Source organism: Mirounga leonina, unplaced genomic scaffold, assembly GCF_011800145.1.
Source record: "Mirounga leonina isolate KUSES-001 unplaced genomic scaffold, KU_Mleo_1.0 Mir_171, whole genome shotgun sequence".
NCBI classification, from domain to species: domain Eukaryota; kingdom Metazoa; phylum Chordata; class Mammalia; order Carnivora; family Phocidae; genus Mirounga; species Mirounga leonina.
This window is the reverse complement of record NW_023270436.1, coordinates 16,523,883-16,544,401: the sequence shown is the minus strand read 5'-3', so window position 1 is coordinate 16,544,401 and position 20,519 is coordinate 16,523,883. Positions and strand designations below refer to the sequence as shown.

The window sequence follows — 20,519 nt, the reverse complement described above, 5'->3', positions numbered from 1 at the left end:
CAGGCTGGTATCTTTCTGTCAATGGTCAGAGGAAGGACACCTGGTGGTCTGGTATTTTCTTAGGGCCCTGCCTCAAACCCTCTTTGGGACTTTGATCTTATCAGCAGGCCCTTTCCCAGGCCTCTCTAGTGGAGCTTCAGGAGACATGTTGAACCTGACTTGTCCTGGCACCTGGCAGTGGAGGAAGGAGGAAGAAGGAGAGATTGCTCCTGAAGGAAAAGTGTACTTGGCTTTCTCATTAATGGGTTCCCCTTGGGGAACAGGCAAGCAGCAGAGGCATGGGCAATGGCCAACTGATCCATTTGGAGATAGATTCAGGGTGTGGTTTCCCTGTAAGCCTGGGCAGGCCCTGGGAAATTGGAGCAGAGCTAGATCACGGCCTGAAATTGGGCAAGCTGCAGAGGAGCCTGAATATGCTGGTTTCAGGTGTGAGAGCTTTGCTCCTGGTGGAGACTGGGGCCCTGGGGGCTAGTGTGTCTGTTGCCCAAGCATGCTTCTCAAACCTGGAGCTCCACTGATCATTTTCATTCATGAACACAGTAACCGGCAAGGAGGCTTAGCTCGGCCCTTCAGAACCTGGCTTCACCGCACCTTATCAGTCCCTTCTTTCAATACTCCCCAACACAAATCATCTATCCCACTCCTGGATCCAAGTTCACTCCAAGCCTTCACATCTTTGGGCCTTGCCTCACGCCATTCTCTCTTCATAGAATGCCTTTTCTCCTAGTAAGCCACTCCTGGAGAAGCATCCCTCAATGCCCAGATGCTCAATACATCTCTCTCCTCTCTCCTCCTATGCCCCAGATTCACTCTGTTGGTCTCTGATCTAGCTCTATTATGTTTACTTTGTGCCTGCCTCCAGGCATGCCGATGGGCAGTTCCCTGAGCTTTTTGCTCCTGCATGACCAGCTCCTTCTCATCCTTCAGGTGTCAACTTAAATGTCATCTCCTCAGCTAGGTCTTCCTTGACTAACTTATCTAAAGGTAACCTCCATCCATACACACTCTGTCCCATTACCTGGAGTTATCGTCTTCATGAAACTTAGCATCTGGAATTATCTTCACCTATATGTCGGCCTGGACTATGTCTCTTCCTCTAGAATGTAAGCTCTTGAAGGGCAGAGATCCAGCAGAATCATTTGATACATGGTTGGTTCCCAATAAATATTTGTTGATTGATTATATGAAGGCAAGTATGGGGTATTCGAGTTGTCACCCTGAGGACCTGGCACAGAGCCTGGCGCAATAAAGGTTGGCTGCCTGGAACATTTGCTACACGAATGAATGAACCAACGAACAAACGAACCAAGGGATGCAGCGCTCCGACTGCGGACTGACAGGTTGACTGACACTTGGGGGACCCTCGGCCCGCACACTGTTGATTGACGGCTGACAGCTGAGTGGCAGCCAACGGACGTGCATCGGGGCTCCTGATTGGCTGGCGGCTGCAGCCCCTTAAAGGGGAAGGGGAGGGGGCCTGAGGCGACCGCTGCGCGTGAGGAGGAGGCGGCACCAAGCGACGGGAGGCGGAACCAAGCGACGGGAGGCGGATCAACCGCCAGAAGCTGGGTGAGCAACAGTCGCCTCGAACCAGCGAACCAACGTCTCGCGCAAGGGCCCGGCGCGAGGGGCGGGGCGCGCGCGTCACGTGAGCGTGTTTTGGGCACGTGACCCGCGCGGGTCCAAGGCTGGCCCCCGCCCCCTCCTCTCCTCCCCTCAGCGGGTGTGAGCCGAGCCGCCTCGCCTCACCGCCTAGCGCCCCCCTCAGCCGCCGCTGCCGCCGCCTCCGCCCGCCGGCCATGTCCCTCGGCCGCCGCCGCCGCCGCTCGAACGCGGCGCTCCCGCGGCCCAGCGCGCAGTGAGCGCGGGGCCCTCTCGCCGCTCGCCCGCCCCGGGGCCCCCTTGTTCTCAGCGCCGCCGCCGCCGCCGCCATGTTGGGTTTAGAGCCGCAGCGGAGCCGCCGCCGCCGCCGCCGGTGAGGGAGGCCGAGAGCGGAGCCCGCCCCGCCCCGGGGCCCAGGGAGCGGGGCAGCCTCGGAGCCCGGCCTCTCCCCGCCAGCCGCCTTCCCGGCCCTCCTGCCGTGTGAGCCAGCGAGCGAGCGCCGGGCCGCGGCCGCGCCTTCCGCTCCCGGCCCGAGCGAGCCCGCCGCCCGTTCGTTCCCCCGCCGCCGCGGGGCCCGGCCAGAGCCTGCAGCGGAGCCCACGAGAGTCAGCGCCATGGCGGAGCAGACCTACTCGTGGTGAGTGCGGAGCTTGGGAGGCCGGGGCGCGGCGCAGCCGGGGGGGGGGAGGGGGAAGAGGAGGAGGAGGAACAGGTGCGCGTTGGTGGGGGGGTGGGAGTTGGGGGTGCACGCCCCCCTCGTCCCCACCAGAGGGGGCGGCTGGCGCTCGTGGAAGGCGGTCAGTGGCCGGGGACCCGGAGTCCAAGACGGGGGATGGAGGCGGCGGCTGCGGCGGCCGCGGCGGATGTCATTTGGTCATGGGCGGAGCAGGTGATGGAGAAGGGGAGCATGACCCCAAAGGTGGGAAGCCCACGGATGGGAAGTTGAATCTCGTGGGCACCCCGGGACTGACTTGCGGGGGTGGTTCCTGGGCAGGAGGGTTGGAAGGGTGGGCAGAGGCGGGCCGGGGCAAGGGTGGGCCACCGAGCTGCGAGGAAGCTGGTGGGAAAAACAGGTGATAAAAGGCTGAACTTGGAAGTTGTGTGAGAGGAGGAGCCGTCTAACTGGAGCTGCTGCTTAGCACCTGGCTGGCGAGTGAAGGGAGAGTTGGTGGGGTGGGCAGAGGCCCGGGTGTGACCGAAGGAAAACAGCGGAAGGAGGGAGCGTCTTGGGAACCATGGAAGGGAGTCCCTTGTGAAGAGGTTGGAAGGGGATTCTGTTTGAATAACCACGTTCTGGAAAGGAAGTCGTTGGTGGCAGTGGGGCATGAGCAGAATCTTTGTGAGGGTTGGTACTCTTCTTCAGAGTTTAAAGTGGTCTGCTGCCCTGGATCAGGTATGGAGATGTAAGATCTGCAAGTTATGTCCATTTTTATGGGACTTCCAAAGTTATTAAATAGCTTGTTAAGGACTGAGAAGTGTGCTATGTAGTTGATGGAGTGAGAACTTACCTATCCTGAGAAGGAAGTGCAGTGTTTGGGGAGAGGGGGTGAGAGGCTTCTCTTTAGCATGTGGAGGTGGAATATTTGCAGGAGGGGTTGAAGGAATGATGATAGTTTCCTTGAAGAGTAGAAATTGGGTAGTGGGGAGGAAGCAATAACCCGCGGGTGAGAAAGGAAGAAATGGGATGGTAGGTGTGGGATGGGAAATCTGGTTTGCAATCTAGAGAGATTGAAGATGGTTTACTCTTTGAAGCAAACGTGGTTTGGGACAGAATTGTACTCTTTTCCCTTGTTAGAAAAGAGAATAATTGAGTGGGACGAGCATGGCTTTTGGAGTTGGAAGGCTTTGTTTGGAAGTCCTGTTCACCACTGAGTTTATAACTGGGCAAGATAGTAAGTTCTCCATTCCTTTTCCCTTACCTATTAAATAGGGGAATTGCCTTTTTCATAGGTTGTAAAGATTAAATGAATAACTTTACAAAGCACACGGCAAACTGTAAAGTGTTACTTTTTATTACATTATAGTTAGGGGAACAGCAAAGAAATGGGTGATATGTGAGTTAGGGGAACAGCAAAGAAATGGGTAATATATGAAAATAAAGAACAGTTTTAGGTAAAGGGCTTTAATGGAGTGGATGCTTTGTGGTGGTTGAGGTTATGATAGCTAAGTTAGGAACTCATTGTGTCTTCACATACGGAAAGAGGATTGATTGCTGATGGAAGATCATAATTCAAAAGGGAACTTCAGTGCTCAAAAAGAAGATAAGTGAGAGTCTGAAAAAAAGTTAACACTAAAAGAAGAATTAAAACATTGGTGAACAGTTGTGACTGCAGATGTATTTTTAAAAGCGTTAACTAATTGGATAGTTTTGAGCAACAGTGAGCTGCCTCTTCTTAGCAGGTAATATGGAACACAAGATTACAGTTTGAGCTTTCTTATGCACATATCCATAACTAACTTAACTAACTCATCTTGAGCTCTTAACACTAACTGGCCCAGCTGAGAGTCCTGATGGCTGCCCTTCTGCTTTTACTGTGCCATATAGAGACTGTGGATGGTTGAAGGAGTAGACACTGGCCAAGAAGTGGGGAAAATGAGAGGGTTTTACTAGTTTGGCCACACTCTGTATGTGATGTTGGACAGCTCTACTAGTTAAGGTGGGACTATTTTGTGAAGTTTGGTAGTTTATAATATTTATCCTACTGAAATACTTCAATCTCAGCTCCTTTTGCTAGAGAAGCTCCTTGAAATCAGAATGCTTATTAGCTTCTCACCTTTAGCAAGTTTTGAGATGGAGAAAGTTTTTGCATCATCTTGAGAGAGGGAGGTGTATGAGGAGAGAGGATTGGGAAACCAGGCAGCTTTCTAGGTTCTGATAGTTACCATAGGTAATTATCCATGTAAAGTATAGGTATAATTCTTACCAGTCCCTGAGGTAGGTGATCATTCTCTGTTTTATGGAGGAGGAAACTTAGGCTCAGGAGGCCAAGTGATTTGTCCAAGATACTTCACCTGTGATGCTTTATTTTGTTTGACACAAATTCTCCCATCATTGTTTTCATTCTCCTTGTAATGTAAGTGTGGAAAAAGGTATTCCAGAAGTACATGTGAACTGAGCTTTGGATTATCTCTCATTTTGCAATATCTTTGTCACTGTTCCTTTGGTTTGTGTAAATGGGAGGGGTTTTTTTGTTTTGTTTTGTTTTGTTTTTAAACGGACTTGTACTTCATTTGTATGTTGCCTTTAGGAAAATCAACCTCGTGGGGACTGTTGTGGCAGTCTGAGGTATTGTCTGAGGATCGAGTCAGTGAAGAATATAGAAAGTAGATGTCAGAAGAATGAAAATAGGTTCCTTAGGATTTTCTTTTCTCTCTTTTTTTTTTTTAAAAGATTTTATTTTTAAGAATCTCTACACCCAACATGGGGCTCGAACCCATAACCCTGAGATCAAGAGTCACAAGCTCCACCGACTGAGCCAGCCAGGTGCCCCAGGATTTTCATATAATAAGATACGTAAATTCTAAAGCAAAATTGGCCATGAGGTGGTAATTGTTGAAGCTTAGTGATGTAAGGAGGTTTATTTTATTCTGTATACTTTGACATGTTAACATTTTTCATAATAAAAAGTTAATTAAAAAAAAACTTCTACACATGCTGTTCATGCTGTTTTCTGGTTTCTTGTGCTTGCTTTCTGTGTTGGGAAGCCAGAGTGGGTGTACTGAGTTAAGAATATGTAGGTTATGACCTGATGAATGAGGGGGCACAAGCCACCCAGGTAGTTGGCAGATAGCTTTCTCAGCATCTGAGCTCCCACTTTGGGGAAGTGAAATCCCAAGGGGTCACTTCAGTTGAAGGTGCAGTTTCAATACACCCATACAGTGGAAGTACAGTAGTCCCCCGTTATCTGTGGGGTTTACATGCCAGGATCCCAGTGGATGCCTGAGATTGAGGGTAGTACTGAACCCTATATATACTATGTTTTTTTCTATACATACATGCCTGTGAGAAAGTTTAAATTAGAAATTAGGCCTCATAAGAGATTAACAACAAATAAAACAATTATAACAATATACTGTAATAAAAGTTATGTGAATGTGGTCTCTCTCAAAGTATTTTACTGTACTGTATTCACCCTTCTTGTGATGATATGAGATGATAAAATGCTATGTGACTAGCTGAAGTGAGATGAATGACCTAGGCATTGTGGTGTAGCATTAGGCTACTATTGTAACCTTATGACCGTACATGAGGAGGAGAATCATCTGCTTCCAGACCAGACTGTGGTTGACCCTGGTAACTGAAACCATGGGGCCCAGTGAGCCAGGGAGAGGGCAGTCTTCTGTCCCAGGTCATGAACAGGAGATACAGAGTAGGATAGCAAACACCTATTACTTACAAGGTGATTGGTGTGGAGGTCAGTAATTTGGAGGGCTTACCTCTAATGGTTATTTTTTTTTTAATATTTTATTTATTTATTTTATTTTTTTTTTTTTAAAGATTTTTTATTTATTTATTTGAGACAGAGAGAATGAGAGACAGAGAGCATGAGAGGGAGGAGGGTCAGAGGGAGAAGCAGACTCCCTGCCGAGCAGGGAGTCCGATGCGGGACTCGATCCCGGGACTCCAGGATCATGACCTGAGCCGAAGGCAGTCGCTTAACCAACTGAGCCACCCAGGCGCCCAATATTTTATTTATTTGATTGAGCAAGAAGGAGAAAGAGAGGGTCCAAGATGGGGGAGGGTCAGAGGGAGAAGCAGGCTCCCCGCTGAGCAGGGAGCCCGATGTGGGACTCGGTTCAGGGACTCCAGGATCATGACCTGAGCCGAAGGCAGTCGCTTAACCAGCTGAGCCACCCAGGTTCCCCCTCTAATGGTTATTTTTAAAGGTGCCCAGGGAAAAGCAAAGCAGGGACTTGTGATGGGCATCCTAAACTCAAATCCTTATCTAAATGTCCAGACTCTGGGTGTGATTACAGATATCATACTGTAAAATGGCTAGGCAGCAACTCTGAAAAACAAAGTTCTTGTCCTCGAAAGTTGTTTTCCTCATCACACTTTCTTTCTAGCAAATTCTATCACAATCCCATTACCCAAGGGTTCACCTGAAATTCCACGTAGCTGAGAAGCATTTTCTGATCACCCCAACTGAAAGTGATCTCTTTGTTGTTGATACTTGTAGTCGTCTGCATCTTTCCTTTACATGTGTGAATACCTAGCTTCTTCATTAGATTGTAAACTCCTTGAGGGTAAGGACACTGTTAGACTACCCTTTGTCCTCCCATATACCTAGCACATTGTCTTGCCCATAGCTTCTACTTAGAACATGCTGATTGAATATGATAGATTTTCAGGGTGGTTCATCCTTTGTTGAAAGAATATTTTAAGTGTAAGGGAAAGCTACAGATAGGTGAGTGTTTATTATAATCGTTATGCTTATAAAAGAGAGCTTTTGGTAATTTAGTTTCCTGATGTCACAGTGCTGTAAGAATGAGTAATCCCATCCTTAGTAAAGTTTTAAATAAAAGCTATTGACAGATTAAATTAAAATAATTGGTAGTAACACCACAATCTTTATCACGATGTAACCACAAGATTCAGCTTGTATACTTTTTGCTTGTATACTGAGGAAGTAAAAGAACGCCTGTGAAAACACAAATAGAAGGTGCAAACTAGATTTTTTATTTGAGAAAAACACCTTGCTTGATAGATATTTATGAGCAGTTGTTTTAGCATAAGTTCTGTGGGAAACAGGACTTGTCTCTTTTATCTTTTAGGAACTTCTCTCTTGATGGAGTCAGTGCAGTATTTGAATCTTGGTGGTAAAAATGACTTATGTTAGGGTTAATGTTGGTGTAGAGGGAAAAGGAAATAAATACATGTGAACTTCATCGGGATGAATTTTGTTACCAAAGTAGTATCATAATACTTTATTGTATGTTTTCTGGGTGCTAGGGCTTTAAAGCATTGATAAGTAAGGAAACAGGCTCAAAGAATTGAGGTAACTTGCCAAATAACATGTAAATGGTGAAAAGGCTCAAAGTCAAGACTGTTTAACATGAAGATTCTGTCACTGAATCTCTCTACTTCCATTTCCACAATCACTAATGTAAGCCAGCCCATCTTTTGCTTGAGTTCCCTGTTACCTCCTCACTGGGTCCCCCTCTCATTCTCCACATGGTGGCTGTTCTCCTGAGTGGACTTCTGACTAACTCAGATGTGCCTGTCCTCTGCTTAAAACTCTTCAGTGGTCACACTTGCAATAAAATCCAGGTTCCTCAGTAGGCTCTTCACAGTCTCATCTTGTGTGTGTCTCTGAGGGTTGACAGACAATAAACAAACTAAAAGTTACACGGGTAAGAATCTTTCTATTTTGGTACTCTCTCCAGTGCCTGGCATGTAATGGGTAGCTGGTAAATATTTACTGAACAAATGAATGAGAACGCTTCGCCCTGGGCTATGTATCTTAAGATATCTAAGGATTGCATTATATTGAGGTAATATACTGTGATGATAATGGGCTTTATCCTGCTAGGTATTTGCAAATAGTGCTACACCTGAGAATGAGAAATAACACAGATCTCCAGAACTTTATGGAAGTCCCTTCTATGCAGTTACTGTTGTGTGTCATTGTATCTGTTGTGATCATACCTGTGTCTTTGTATCTTGTGGTCTTTGCATCTGTCGCAAGTTTTTCAGAGAGAAACTATTTAGTTGAAAGTGTGTGTCTAGCATTATAGATGTTAAATTTGCTCACTTTTAAAACATGTTTTGCTTATAGTTAATGTGCTATAATAATGGTTTGGTGTTGCATGATTCAGACTGAAATTAACCAAAACTAAGACCAGGAATATGTACTGAAATCATTTTCCTTAGTATTTCTTACGAAGCCTGGGGATGGGGGAGAGGGAAGCTGGAGAGAGTGTAACCATATCAGCCTATAATTTGCCAAGTGGTATTATGAATTAAAATGCTAATGTCCCTGCATTTCTTATAACAGATTTCTATGTGACCATTTATTTTAGAGATGACAAATGCCATGAATTGAGGTGTTATGGAGTTCTGTATAATTGTATTTTACTTAAACGTTAATAACTTATTTTTATCATTCTCGCGTTTCATCAAACTATCTCATGGAAAATCAGGGGATGTCCTAAGAGGAGGGTGTCTAGCCAAGTGCTGTTGGCTACATTTGGCATCTGAACTTTATGTGATTGCTGTCCCTGGCAATAGAGCCATAAGTATGACTTGATTTATTAAATTCTAGAATATATTTTCTGGAGTTTAATGGTTGCTTCTTGGGAGTTAAAGGAAAATATTGGTTTTATTTGTTGTATGTATAAACCAAATTTTTACAACTTTGCAACAAGTTTCTGTAATATTTTCCAATCCTCACTTAAAAGGTTAGAGGTAGAGTGCTCCTCTTCTGTAATTTTAACCTCTGAGGTGTCTAGAGGGGCTCCAGGTGACCAAATTCAGTTTTATAGGGAAAATCTACAGTTAGTCCTCATGATCCTCAAAATGAATTCTTACCTCCCAGATTTTATTAATAGGTCTCACTAGAGCCACAACTTAAAACAGACCCACTCATTAGCTATGATTAGACTAGATTGAGTGCCTGTGAAAAGTTAGGTTTGAAAATATTTTTAAAGTTAGAGACCTAATAGAAAATCCCATTTCTTGGTTTTTAGGTTTTACCCTAACTTGGTAAGAAGAGTTGATAATCTCTATTTTGGAGTTCTGGTATTTATAGTTGAAGAACCACTAAGGGATAAAAAATCGAAGTGTGCTAAAGTAGAGATGTGCTCTCCTTGGTTTTTACATGTTCGTGAATTGTACTGAATATAAGTGATTGCTCAAAAAGTGTTCGATTCTGCCAATGCCACTGATTAAATTTTTGTTTGAAATTGAAATTCCAAAATAGGATCTAATTCTGTTCTGGTTTCTTTGAATTGGGAAAGTTTTTGTTTGAGGGTGATTTCCATCTCTGATGAACTGTGCTCTAGTATTGTCTTAGTCGCAGTATCGTGTTCTATACAGTGGTTATGCCTGTCCTACTCCAAAGAGTTGTTGCAAGGGTTCAGTGAGATAACATACGTGCAAATGCCTTTTAAATTGCTAAATGAAATATAAAAGCAAGGTATTTGTGCTTTACATCGTTAGATCCAAACAGGTTCCAGATACAGAGTTCCTCACTACAGAAATGATTTTTCTCGTTTCATAATATAACCAGCATTTAAACTTTGAGATGTCCATTCTAGTGAGAATTCTTTTGAGATATCCAAATAATGTCATATAAAAAGAAAGAATAGTTTGCAAATTGTCATTAATATTGTTGCCTTTGAAATGTACTATAAAGCCATCTTCTTTTAGTCACATTTCATAGTCCAAAAATAAAGAAGAAAAATCGTGAATTGAATAAAACTTATAAAAATAAGTTTTTCCATAAAAGTTCTGTTTTGATCTTTAGAAGGCAGTTTCCTTCAAATGAGGGATGAGAACAGTGGTATGGATAATCCTACTCTTTTCCTGGTTTTCTTTGGAATGCACAGGATACTCATACCCTAAAATGCCCAAGGAGGGGCTGTTAGCAGTTTCTTATCTGTTTTCTTACTCCACACCACGTCTGCCAGGCACACCCACTTCCCCTCATAGGGAGGGCCTCAGACTTTGGCTTCACTATTGACCTAAATAGGACATGTGCAGCGAAGTTTTAATTGTTTTCTTCAATTTGGTTATACAGATATTTTGACTTAAGTACAGTGCTTGACTTTGTTTCCTTGTCTTAATTTTTTGCCCGAGTTGTCTAGCTTTACTTTCCAAACTTGTAAATCTTCGGGCTTTGCCTGACAGCCTTAACTTTTAAATCTTCGACTACTGTATGCGCTGCTGACTTACAAACTCCCCGAAATTTACATTCATTTCTCAAGAATGCCTAAAAAAATACTGTTGGGGCGCCTGGGTGGCTCAGTTGTTAAGCGTCTGCCTTCCGCTCAGGTCATGATCCCAGGGTCCTGGGATCGAGCCCCACATTGGGCTCTCTGCTCAGCAGGAAGCCTGCTTCTCTCTCTGTCTCTCTCTCCCACTCCCCCTGCTTGTGTTTCCTCTCTCACTCTCTCTCTCTCTCTGTCAAATAAATAAAGAAAATCTTAAAAAAAAAAAATACTGTTAGAGGTAAAAGTTAGTTTTAGGGGCACCTGAGGTGGCTCAGTTGATTAAGTGTCTGCCTTTGGCTCAGGTCATGGTCTCGGGGTCCTGGGATTGAGCCCGGTATTTGGCTCTTTGCTCAGCAGGGAGTCCGCTTCTTCCTCTCTCTCCCTCTGTGTGTGCTCTCGCTCTCTCTCAAAGTCTTTAAAAAAAAAAGTTAGTTTTAGAGATTGAATTCTCTTACCTCTGCATTGATTAGTGCAGGCACCAGTACCTTAAAAGTATTAAGGTCTGATACCTTAAAAATATTTTCAAACATAACTTTCATAGGGACTCAAGTCTAGTCTTGCTACAGAAATGCTACCTGGGACCACTGTGAGGCTAGTGAGAGTTAAAGATGTGAGATGGGGTCAGTTAACCAAGACGGAGAGAGTAGCTCTGAGGGCAGAATGGAGGCCTGGAAGTTGAGGCTTGGGAAACTCACAACTGAGAAATGGGAGGAAGAAGAGGAGTCAAAGGAAGCTCCATCAGAAGTAGGATAATTAGCAAAGCTCAACGGCGATGAAAGAAAAGGCACAGAGAATTTTGGAGGGGGGGCAAGAGTGTAAAAGGCAACAGGGTTCAAAGAGAATGAAGCAAAAAACAGACTGTTGAATTTGCAAAGGAAGTCATTAGTGAAAGTGCACTAATAAAGATCAGAGTAGTGAGGGTGAAAGGCAAATTAGGTCAGGGTAATGAAGAAATAAAGGCATCCTTTGGGTACTGGCCATTTGTTTGCAAGATAAGATGAGAAAGAGGTAAGGAAAGAAAGTAGGATGCTTGATATAGAAAGGGCCATAGTCTTCTGGTTTTATGTTAATTTTCTTTGATAAGGGGCAGAATTGTATATTTGAAGCTAGAGAGAAGGAGAAATTGATCTTGGAAATATTTTTTTTTTTTTTTTACTGTAGTTTAAGTTTAGAGATTTTTATTTGTTTATTTTAATCATGGATTTCAGTTAGGAATTTTTGAAGGGAACTTAATGGGGAATGAACACTTGATGTGTGTATATTTAGTCTTTGCTTCACTTGGTCTTTACATTGCCACTAGTTCAGATTGTATTGCTTTTGAAGGTCTTATTTTCTGTTGTTTTTTTTTTTAATTGTATCAGTATAAAATCCAACCTCTGTGGTCTGACTTTCGAAACAATCTTGCCTTATAACCCTACTTCCCTATATTTTCTTTAAAATGCTTGTTATTTCTGCCAAACTGGGTTACTCACTGTTTCCCCTTTTATTTAAGCTGACTCCTTATACCTGGTTAGCCTTTCTCCCAAGTCTCTAAATATGTAAGTCCTACACATCTTTCAAGGTACAGCTGAAATGCTGTCCTCTTGTTACGGAACCTTCTGATTGGCCCAGGAGAAATATTCTTCTGATGTCTGTAGTTCTTTATCTGATCCTGTCATGTGGCAGCACTTTTATGATTTTTCTGACCTTGTATTGAGTATATTGATGTGGCTATCTTCCCACCTTCATGAATTCTGTAAGGATAGGATCAGAATAAGTAATTTCACGGTGTTAAGGACCTACACATAATAGAAGCTGAGATTTTCCTTTTTTTTTTTTTTTTTAAGATTGACTACTTCAGAGGTGAAATTTGCCAGGTGCTGGATTTTATTTTATTTTTTTAAAAGATTTTATTTATTTATTTGAGACAGAGAGAATGAGATAGAGACAGAGAGAGCATGAGATGGGGGAGCGTCAGAGGGAGAAGCAGACTCCCTGCCAAGCAGGGAACCCGATGCGGGACTCGATCCCGGGACTCCAGGATCATGACCTGAGCCAAAGGCAGTTGCCCAACCAACTGAGCCACCCAGGCGCCCAGGTGCTGGATTTTAGAATAGAATGTCATCTTAAAAATACAATGACAGGGCACATAGAAGAGAGAATACTTAACCTAGTATCTCACAACTCTTGGAAGAAAATACAAAAGTAAAATTGTTACTGTGAAGTTGGGTCAAGGGTTGTGGCCAGATTGGCCTAACTTGCTAATATCAATATAGCACCTTGAGAAGGGAAAGTGGCTCAGCCCCTGAACCGAACACCTAAGGGAGACATTTACAGAGGACCACAGGCTCTTTAAAGTCGTCACCTTCATTTATCTCTTTTTCAACCTGACCACAGACCAACTGCTGCCAATTTATTTATACTTTATCTCCCAAACAGGCACTTTGTGATATAGATTATTTTTTTTAAGGGGAAAAGCTCTGCCTTTTGCGGGGGTAGTTAGGGGAAAGTTTCAATCACATGCTCACGTGAAATATTTTGCAGGAAACTTCCTTTGAAGTATGAGGAGCAATAAGCTATATGGAAAGTAGCTTGTGAGCAATTTAACATTTTCTATCTCTTGCTATTTCAGAAATTCACATTCCTTGTATATAAGCTTTTGTTTAAGGAGCTAAAATTTTTTTAAAAATAGAAACTTATTTTGCCTTCATTTTTTCCCGTATTTCTAAGTCTGTTTTCTCTTTTAACTCATTTCTTTTCTCTTGTTTAATAATTATAATTCAGAAAGGGCAATTTAAAAAAATCTCTTGGCCTGGTGTGTGCATATTTTAAATTGTGTAGATACAGCAGTGCCTCAGTCTTAGGTCAGAATTAAATAACCTGGTCATCTGAATAGACATAAACCAGAAGTTTGGGGGATTAGAAGTTGTTTTTGTTTTGTACCTTTGCATGCTGTGCAATGGTGAAAATAACCTACAGACCTAATGGTCTGTTATTTGTGGATAGCAAAGGGTCTAAGAACTAAGGCCAAAGGTTATCAACCAACTTAGAACAAAAGGGAATAACAAGTAGAAGTAGGAAAGAACAGTGAATAGCAGATGTAATTGGACATAGAAACAAGTGAAGGTTAGAGATTCAAGCATCAGGAAGCCCTAATAATGAGACCAAATGGAAAAGATAGCCAGCTACTAGAATAGGAAACTCAACGAGAGTCATCACGTGGCAGAGGCGCAAATGGCCCCATACAGCTCTGCAAATCTAGCTTTGTGCTTCAGTGTAGACTTAAGTTGATAATGAGTCAACATGTGGTGATGAGGCAGTCTTAGCCTGTCCTGTAGCTCATCGAGAGCTCCTGGCTTGGGTGTCACAGCTGGAGACCTTGGAGACATTCTTAATCCTCATCAAACAAGTCAGTAAGTCCTGATGATTTTATACATATAAAATTATAGAAAAAGTTTCTCTCTTCATTGTTCCTGGATGACCCTTCTTTGTGTTCCCTTAGTACACTGTACTTACCTCTTTCAATTGTTCTTTGTTTCCTTGTTTCCTTGTGAAGTATTGAGGACATGACTACATTTTTGTTTGTTTTTTTTATTCTCAGGGGTTTGACACATAGTTTATTTAAATAAGTATTATTCCAGGGCGCCTGGGTGGCTCAGTCGGTTAAGCATCTGACTCTTTGATTTTGGCTCAGGTAATGATCTCAGGGTCGTGAGATTGAGCTCTGTGTCGGGCTCTGCACTGGGCATGGAGCCTGCTTAAGATTCTCTCTCTCCCTCTCCTCTGCCCCTCTTCCCCACCCTCTCTCTCTCTCTCAAAAAAATTTTTTTTTAATTTTTGAAGAATTTTTTAAAGATTTTATTTATCTGATGGAGAGAGGGAGCACAAGCAGGGGGGAGCAGCAGAGGGAGAGGGAGAAGCAGACTCTTTGCTGAAAGGAGAGCCCAGTGTGGGGCTTGATCGATCTCAGGACCCTGAGATCATGACCTGAGCCGAAGGCAGACGCTTCACCAACTGAGCTACCCAGGTGCCCCCCCAATTTTTTTTAATAAATAAATATTCTATATTTGATTTTTTAAAATAACCCTTAAAGGGGTGCCTGGGTGGCTCCGTCATTAAGTGTCTGCCTTCGGCTCAGGTCGTGATCCCGGGGTCCTGGGATCGAGCCCCACATCGGGTTCCCTGCTCGCTGGGGAGTCTGCTTCTCCCTCTCCCACTCTCCCTGCTTGTGTTCCCTCTCTTGCTGTGTCTCTCTCTGTCAAATAAATAAATAAAATCTTTAAAAATAAATAAATAACCCTTAAAAAAGTAAAATTAGTAAGATGGAGAAGTATGTTGCTCTCCACTCTTAGTTTAAGAGCTCAAAGGGACAAGCATCAAATATCATTTGAGGCCTATAGCTCACTCTTTTATGCTAAATAATTGAAAGTGTAATTGTTCAGGATGTTAGGCGAGACCTACCTTGATCATCACTGTTTAATTTATGGAACCTCTTCAAAATACAGTGGGAGTATTGGTTGCTGTATTGGTTAGCTGTTGCCATCTTAATACTGCATAACAAATTATCCCCACATTTAGTGGCTTAAGCTAGCAATCTGCAGGTTGGCTGGGCATCTTTGCTTCTTGCTTCAGATCTGTATGTCACCTGGGTGGCTCTGCTTCATGTGTGTATATTTTGGGGCCTAGACTGAATGGGCAGCAGCACCCAGGGGAAGTTCTTCTCATGACAGTGGCAGAAGCATAGGAGGGCAAGTGGAAACCTACAAGACTCTGGAGGCTCACACTCAGAACTGGCACACTGATATTTCTGGTTCATACTTTCAACCAAAGCAAGTCATATTGTGGAAACCAAAGACAAGGAGCCACAAAACTAAACCTTGCCCATTTGTGGGAGTAACTACAGAATCACAGGGCTAAGGAGTAGATTCCGGGAGGAGTGAGGAATTAGGTCTGGTAATGCAGTCAACCACAGGTGAAGTTCCCTCTTTGCTTTCATATGACTCGTTGTCACATTTTTTTTTAAAAAAAGGTTTTATTTATTTGTCAGAGCGAGAGAGGGAGAGAGAGAGAGAGCACAAGCAGGGGAAGCAGCAGACAGAGGGAGAAGAGGCTCCCCATTGAGCAGGGAGCCTGATGTGGGACTTGATCCCAGGATCCTGGGATCATGACCTGAGCCAAAGGCAGATGCTTAACCAACTGAGCCACCCAGGTGTCCCTAGTTGTCCCTAGTTGTCACATTTTCATTCTATTCTAAAATGAAGTATATCATATAGTCAGATTTCATATAGGTCCTTTTCTGTAGCATTCAGGTTTTCACTCTAACGTTTTTTATTTTATTTTATTTTATTTTAATTTTTTAATGTTTTCTATTTTTAAAACTTTTTTTTTTTTTTTAAAGATTTTATTTATTTGAGAGAGAGAGAAAGTGAAAGCGAGTGAGCACGAGCGGGGTGAGGGGCAGAGGGAGAAGCAGACTCCATGCTGAGCAGGGAGCCCGAAGCCGGACTCGATCCCAGGACACTGGGATCATGACCTGAGCCGAAGGCAGCCGCTTAACTGACTGAGCCACCCAGGCGCGCAAAGCTTTTCTGAGATACAAGTCATGTACCATACAATTCACTCACTTAAAATGTACAATCTAGTTATGCAACCATTGCCACGATTTTAGAACTTTTTTTTTCGTCTCAAATGAAACTCTGTACCCGTTAGTAATTTACTCCCTTTCCCCCCTTCTCTCCAGTCCCTGGCAGCCACTAATGTACTTTTGGTTTCTATGGATTTGCCTATTTCATATAAATGGAATAATACAATATGTCGTCTTTTGACTTCTTTCACTCAGTATACTGTCTTCAAGGTTCATCCATGTGGCATGTATTAGTGCTTCATTCCTTTCCATGGCCATATTTATTCCATTGTGCAGATATACCACATTCTACTTACCCATTCTCAGGTGATGATTGTTTTCTTTCTTTCTTTCTTTCTTTCTTTCTTTCTTTCTTTCTTTCTTTCTTTCTTTCTTTCTTTTTCTTTCTTTTTCTTCTTTTTTTCTTTTTTTTTTGGCTATTATGAATAATGCTGCTATGAGCATTCATGTAAAAGCGTTTGTGCAGATATATGTATGTTTACAGTTCTCTTGGGTAAATAGGAGTGGAATTGCTGGCTCATAGGGTTTCTCTGTGTTTAACATTTTGAGGAACTGCCAAATTTTTGTCCAAAACAGCTGTACCATTTTACATTCCCATCTGCAATGTGTGAGGGTTCTAATTTCTCCACCTCCTCACCAATACTTGTCATTGTTCATGTTTTTTATTATACCCAGTCTAATGAGTGTGAAGTGGTTTTTACTTGTGTAATGTTTATATTGAAGGGTTTATAGAGGATAAAAGCAGTGGTTTAAAAATTAAATCTGTTTATAAAATAAGTAAATAAAAAATAAAATGTTAAATCTGGTTGTACTTAACAGTGTAGTACCAAAGTCACACCTCGGTTTTAGTTACCTAAAATATCTAGCATTGGGCGCCTGGGTGGCTCAGTTGGTTAAGCGACTGCCTTCGGCTCAGGTCATGATCCCGGGGTCCTGGGATCGAGTCCCGCATCGGGCTCCCTGCTCTGCGGGGAGCCTGCTTCTCCCTCTCCCACTCTCCCTGCTTGTGTTCCCTCTCTCGCTGTGTCTCTCTCTGTCAAATAAAAAAAAAATAAAATAAAATCTTTAAAAAAATAAAAAATAAAATATCTAGCATTAAGGAAAAAAAATAATCTTTTGTCTCACAGATTTTTCTTCAGCTACTTCATATTTTGCACGCTAGAATCATTTAGGAAGAAATGAACCTCAGGTGATTGTTATATGAGTTCTTTATTTTTGGTTAAGTGAGTGCCCAGATTACTCTGGCAGCCTGTTGCATCGTCAGTAGTCTTGGGACTATGACTGGTTTAATGACTGAAGTTGTTGGTTTTGGGGGGGGGGGTTCTCCATATCTATTCTTTGCCAGGAAGATCACTAGAGGAGTTAGTTGTAAAACATGGCCTTTTTGGGGTTAGCACTGTCTAATAGAAATATAACATGAAGCACCTATGTAATTATTAGTATTCTAGTAGCCACATTAAAAAGTAAAAAGAAACACAAAATTAATTTTAATAATATAGTTTATTTAACCGAATGCATCAAAAATATTTATACCATTGATTATATGTAATCAATACAAAAATTAAGATATTTTACATTTTTTCGTACAAAGTCTTCTCAGTTCAGACTAGCCAAGTAAATAAAAAATAGCTACGTGTGGGGGCGCCTGGGTGGCTCAGTCGTTAAGCTTCTGCCTTCGGCTCAGGTCATGGTCCCAGGGTCCTGGGATTGAGCCCCACATCGGGCTCCCTGCTCAGCAGGAAGCCTGCTTCTCCCTCTCCTACTTCCCCTGCTTGTGTTCCCTCTCTTGCTGTGTCTCTCTCTGTCAAATAAATAAATAAAATCTTAAAAAAAAAAAAAAAAGCTACATGTGGCTAGCAGCTGCCATATTGAGCAACACCATCAAGGAGATCTAAGAGCTTATGATCTGAATTTCTCCTCACAAGTATAATGATCTATATTTTTAGGAAAAACAGATGAGTGCTTGATCAGCCTGTATTTCTGGTTCTTCAGTTTTATATTGTTACTGCCTTTTTTCTTTCTTTTTTTAAACATGGAAGAGGGTCTTCAGAGAGTTACAGAGACAAGCTCCTTACAGCTCAGATTTTTGGCTGTGAGTAGAGATTAGTTAGCAGGAGGAAGAAAAAAATTGGTCTCATCATTAAGGATGCACCATGTTCTATAGTTCTTAGTAAATAAAAGAACAACTGCTATTTGGTCCTTATTCTAGTTCTTAGATATTCAGTTTCCTTTGGCCTGTTCTTTATCAGTTATCTACCAGTTGTACTGTTTGACCACATAGCTCACTTGGTTAGACAAAATAAGGCTGTAGATTTGATCTCTGTAATTAATGACTGACTTTATGCCTGCTGGGGCTTCACTATAGTAACTAAGGCAGAATAAACAGGATTCTCTGTTCCATGAGTTTACACTGTTGTTACAGACTGCTGGCATTTGCTGGGTCCAATGCTAGCAAACGTAATTAAAACAACTTCAAGAGGAGATTTCATAATGGGCCGTTCATTGTATAGACGGTGTGTCTGTCAATTATTTGATTATTAGAGGGACTGAATTTGGTCAAGTGTCTAAATACTTGAGTGCCTTCACCCATAGCTTTTCTAGTTTGCCTCAGTGCCCACCACTTTCTGTTCCTGTACCCTGAATCTCTACATCACTAGTTTATATGATTTACCTAACCCCTGCAGGCAGTTGAGTGGTGACCCCCTGATGTCTATGATCAGTTCTAGGTCATTGCCACAAAGGTGAGTTAGGGATAAGGAGATAGCTGATCACTGCCCCAGTGACAGTGGATTAAAAAAACACTTTAAGAACACCTGCATCATTAGACACAAATAGTTTCACCATACTTGACCATTGCATTAAAAGTATTGCTGACTATTGGATGTCTTAATGTTCTAACAAATGTTCTATAAGCCATGGTTCTGGTTTTTCTCAGCATTGACATGCAGTTATTCTAAATGGAATTCACTTGCTTTTGGATTGTAGTCTATGAATGGTATTCTGACTGAGAGAACAAGGCTCACTTCCTAATTGACCTGATAGATCCTATTGCATTCATTTTTGAACTCTTGGTATTTGTGATAGTGTGGACCCAGGGCCCATTTGTTGGGTTTATGGATTTGAATTTGAATTTGAAGTCCTTATGAGTTGTAGGTCCTCAATGCACAATTGTGGAATTAAAGAATACCATGAGTGGTACTCTCTTTTTGGTCAACAGTTTACTGGGTGGCTATGTCACATTTTTGATATACATTATGATTTTGATAATTTCCAAATATTTTAGTTTGATACTTGTTCATTAGCTTCATTTTTTAAATGTGCTTGAAAACTTTAGCTTTATTAAGAGAAAAAAAGGTTTTCAGTTTAGAATTTGAAATGCTTTGATTTATTGCTATTATGAAATATTCATTTAACAGCTATTTTACTTGTTCTCAACTGAGTGAGTGCACAGCCTGCAGTGACTAAGCTCCAAGTTGGTTGGCCCAGTGGGGACAGAATTGGAAGCCTTACGTCTCTGGTCCTGTGCACTAAACAATTCCACTCTTTTGGTGATAAAACCTAATTTAGACCTCTTCTGGTGGCAAAAAAAACCCAAGACCTGACATGAAGGTCTTTATATTATCTATTTATCCCTCTTAGTGTGACTCTTCACTTTGTTGCAGAAATATTTGTGTTTGATTATGGGGTACTGCCTGATGTTAGAGTATGTTACATAATCCTAATACATGTTCTGTGTTGCCCTTCTAAAAGCAAAAAAGAAGAAAAAATTGGGATTCTGAAACATCTTTGGCTGCAAGAGTATCAGATAAGAGATTTTAGAACTCTAATACATATATTATTGGTGCAGTTTTGGAAAATGCAGATGAACAGAAAAAGAAGAAAACCACTTATTCCTCTGCCAATCCCTCATTAAGTTTGTTGCATATTTTTCAGGTCTTTTTTTTTTTTTTTTAAGTTCATTTGTCAGAGAATGAGAGAGCACAAGCAGGGAAGCGGCAGACAGAGGGAGAAGCAGGCTCCCCACTGAGCATGGAGCCTGATGCGGGACTTGATCCCGGGATGCTTAACTGACTGAGCCACCCAGGTGTCCCTTTTGCAGGTCTTTTAAAAAATGCATATGCGGGGCGCCTGGGTGGCTCAGTCGTTAAGCGTCTGCCTTCGGCTCAGGTCATGATCCCAGGATCCTGGGATCGAGTCCCACATTGGGTTCCCTGCTCGGCGGGAGGCCTGCTTCTCCCTCTCCCATTTCCCCTGCTTGTGTTCCTGCTCTCGCTATGTCTCTCTCTGTCAAATAAATAAAATCTTTAAAAAAAAAAAAATTTAAAAAACTGGTTTTACATTTACTATGTTTTAATGTTTT

At 42.4% G+C, this 20,519-nt stretch overlaps 1 protein-coding gene across 1 annotated transcript in view; it reads left to right on the top strand.

Annotated features, from left to right (window-relative positions):
- The first annotated feature begins 1,779 nt into the window (after positions 1 to 1,779).
- SPPL3 (signal peptide peptidase like 3) overlaps positions 1,780 to 20,519 on the top strand; it is a 134,882-nt gene continuing 116,142 nt past the window's right edge. Inside the window, exon 1 of the mRNA XM_035017155.1 lies at positions 1,780 to 2,239. Within this exon, the coding sequence (XP_034873046.1) occupies positions 2,217 to 2,239 (23 nt within the window). The 5' untranslated portion in view covers positions 1,780 to 2,216. The remainder of the gene's footprint in view (positions 2,240 to 20,519) is intronic.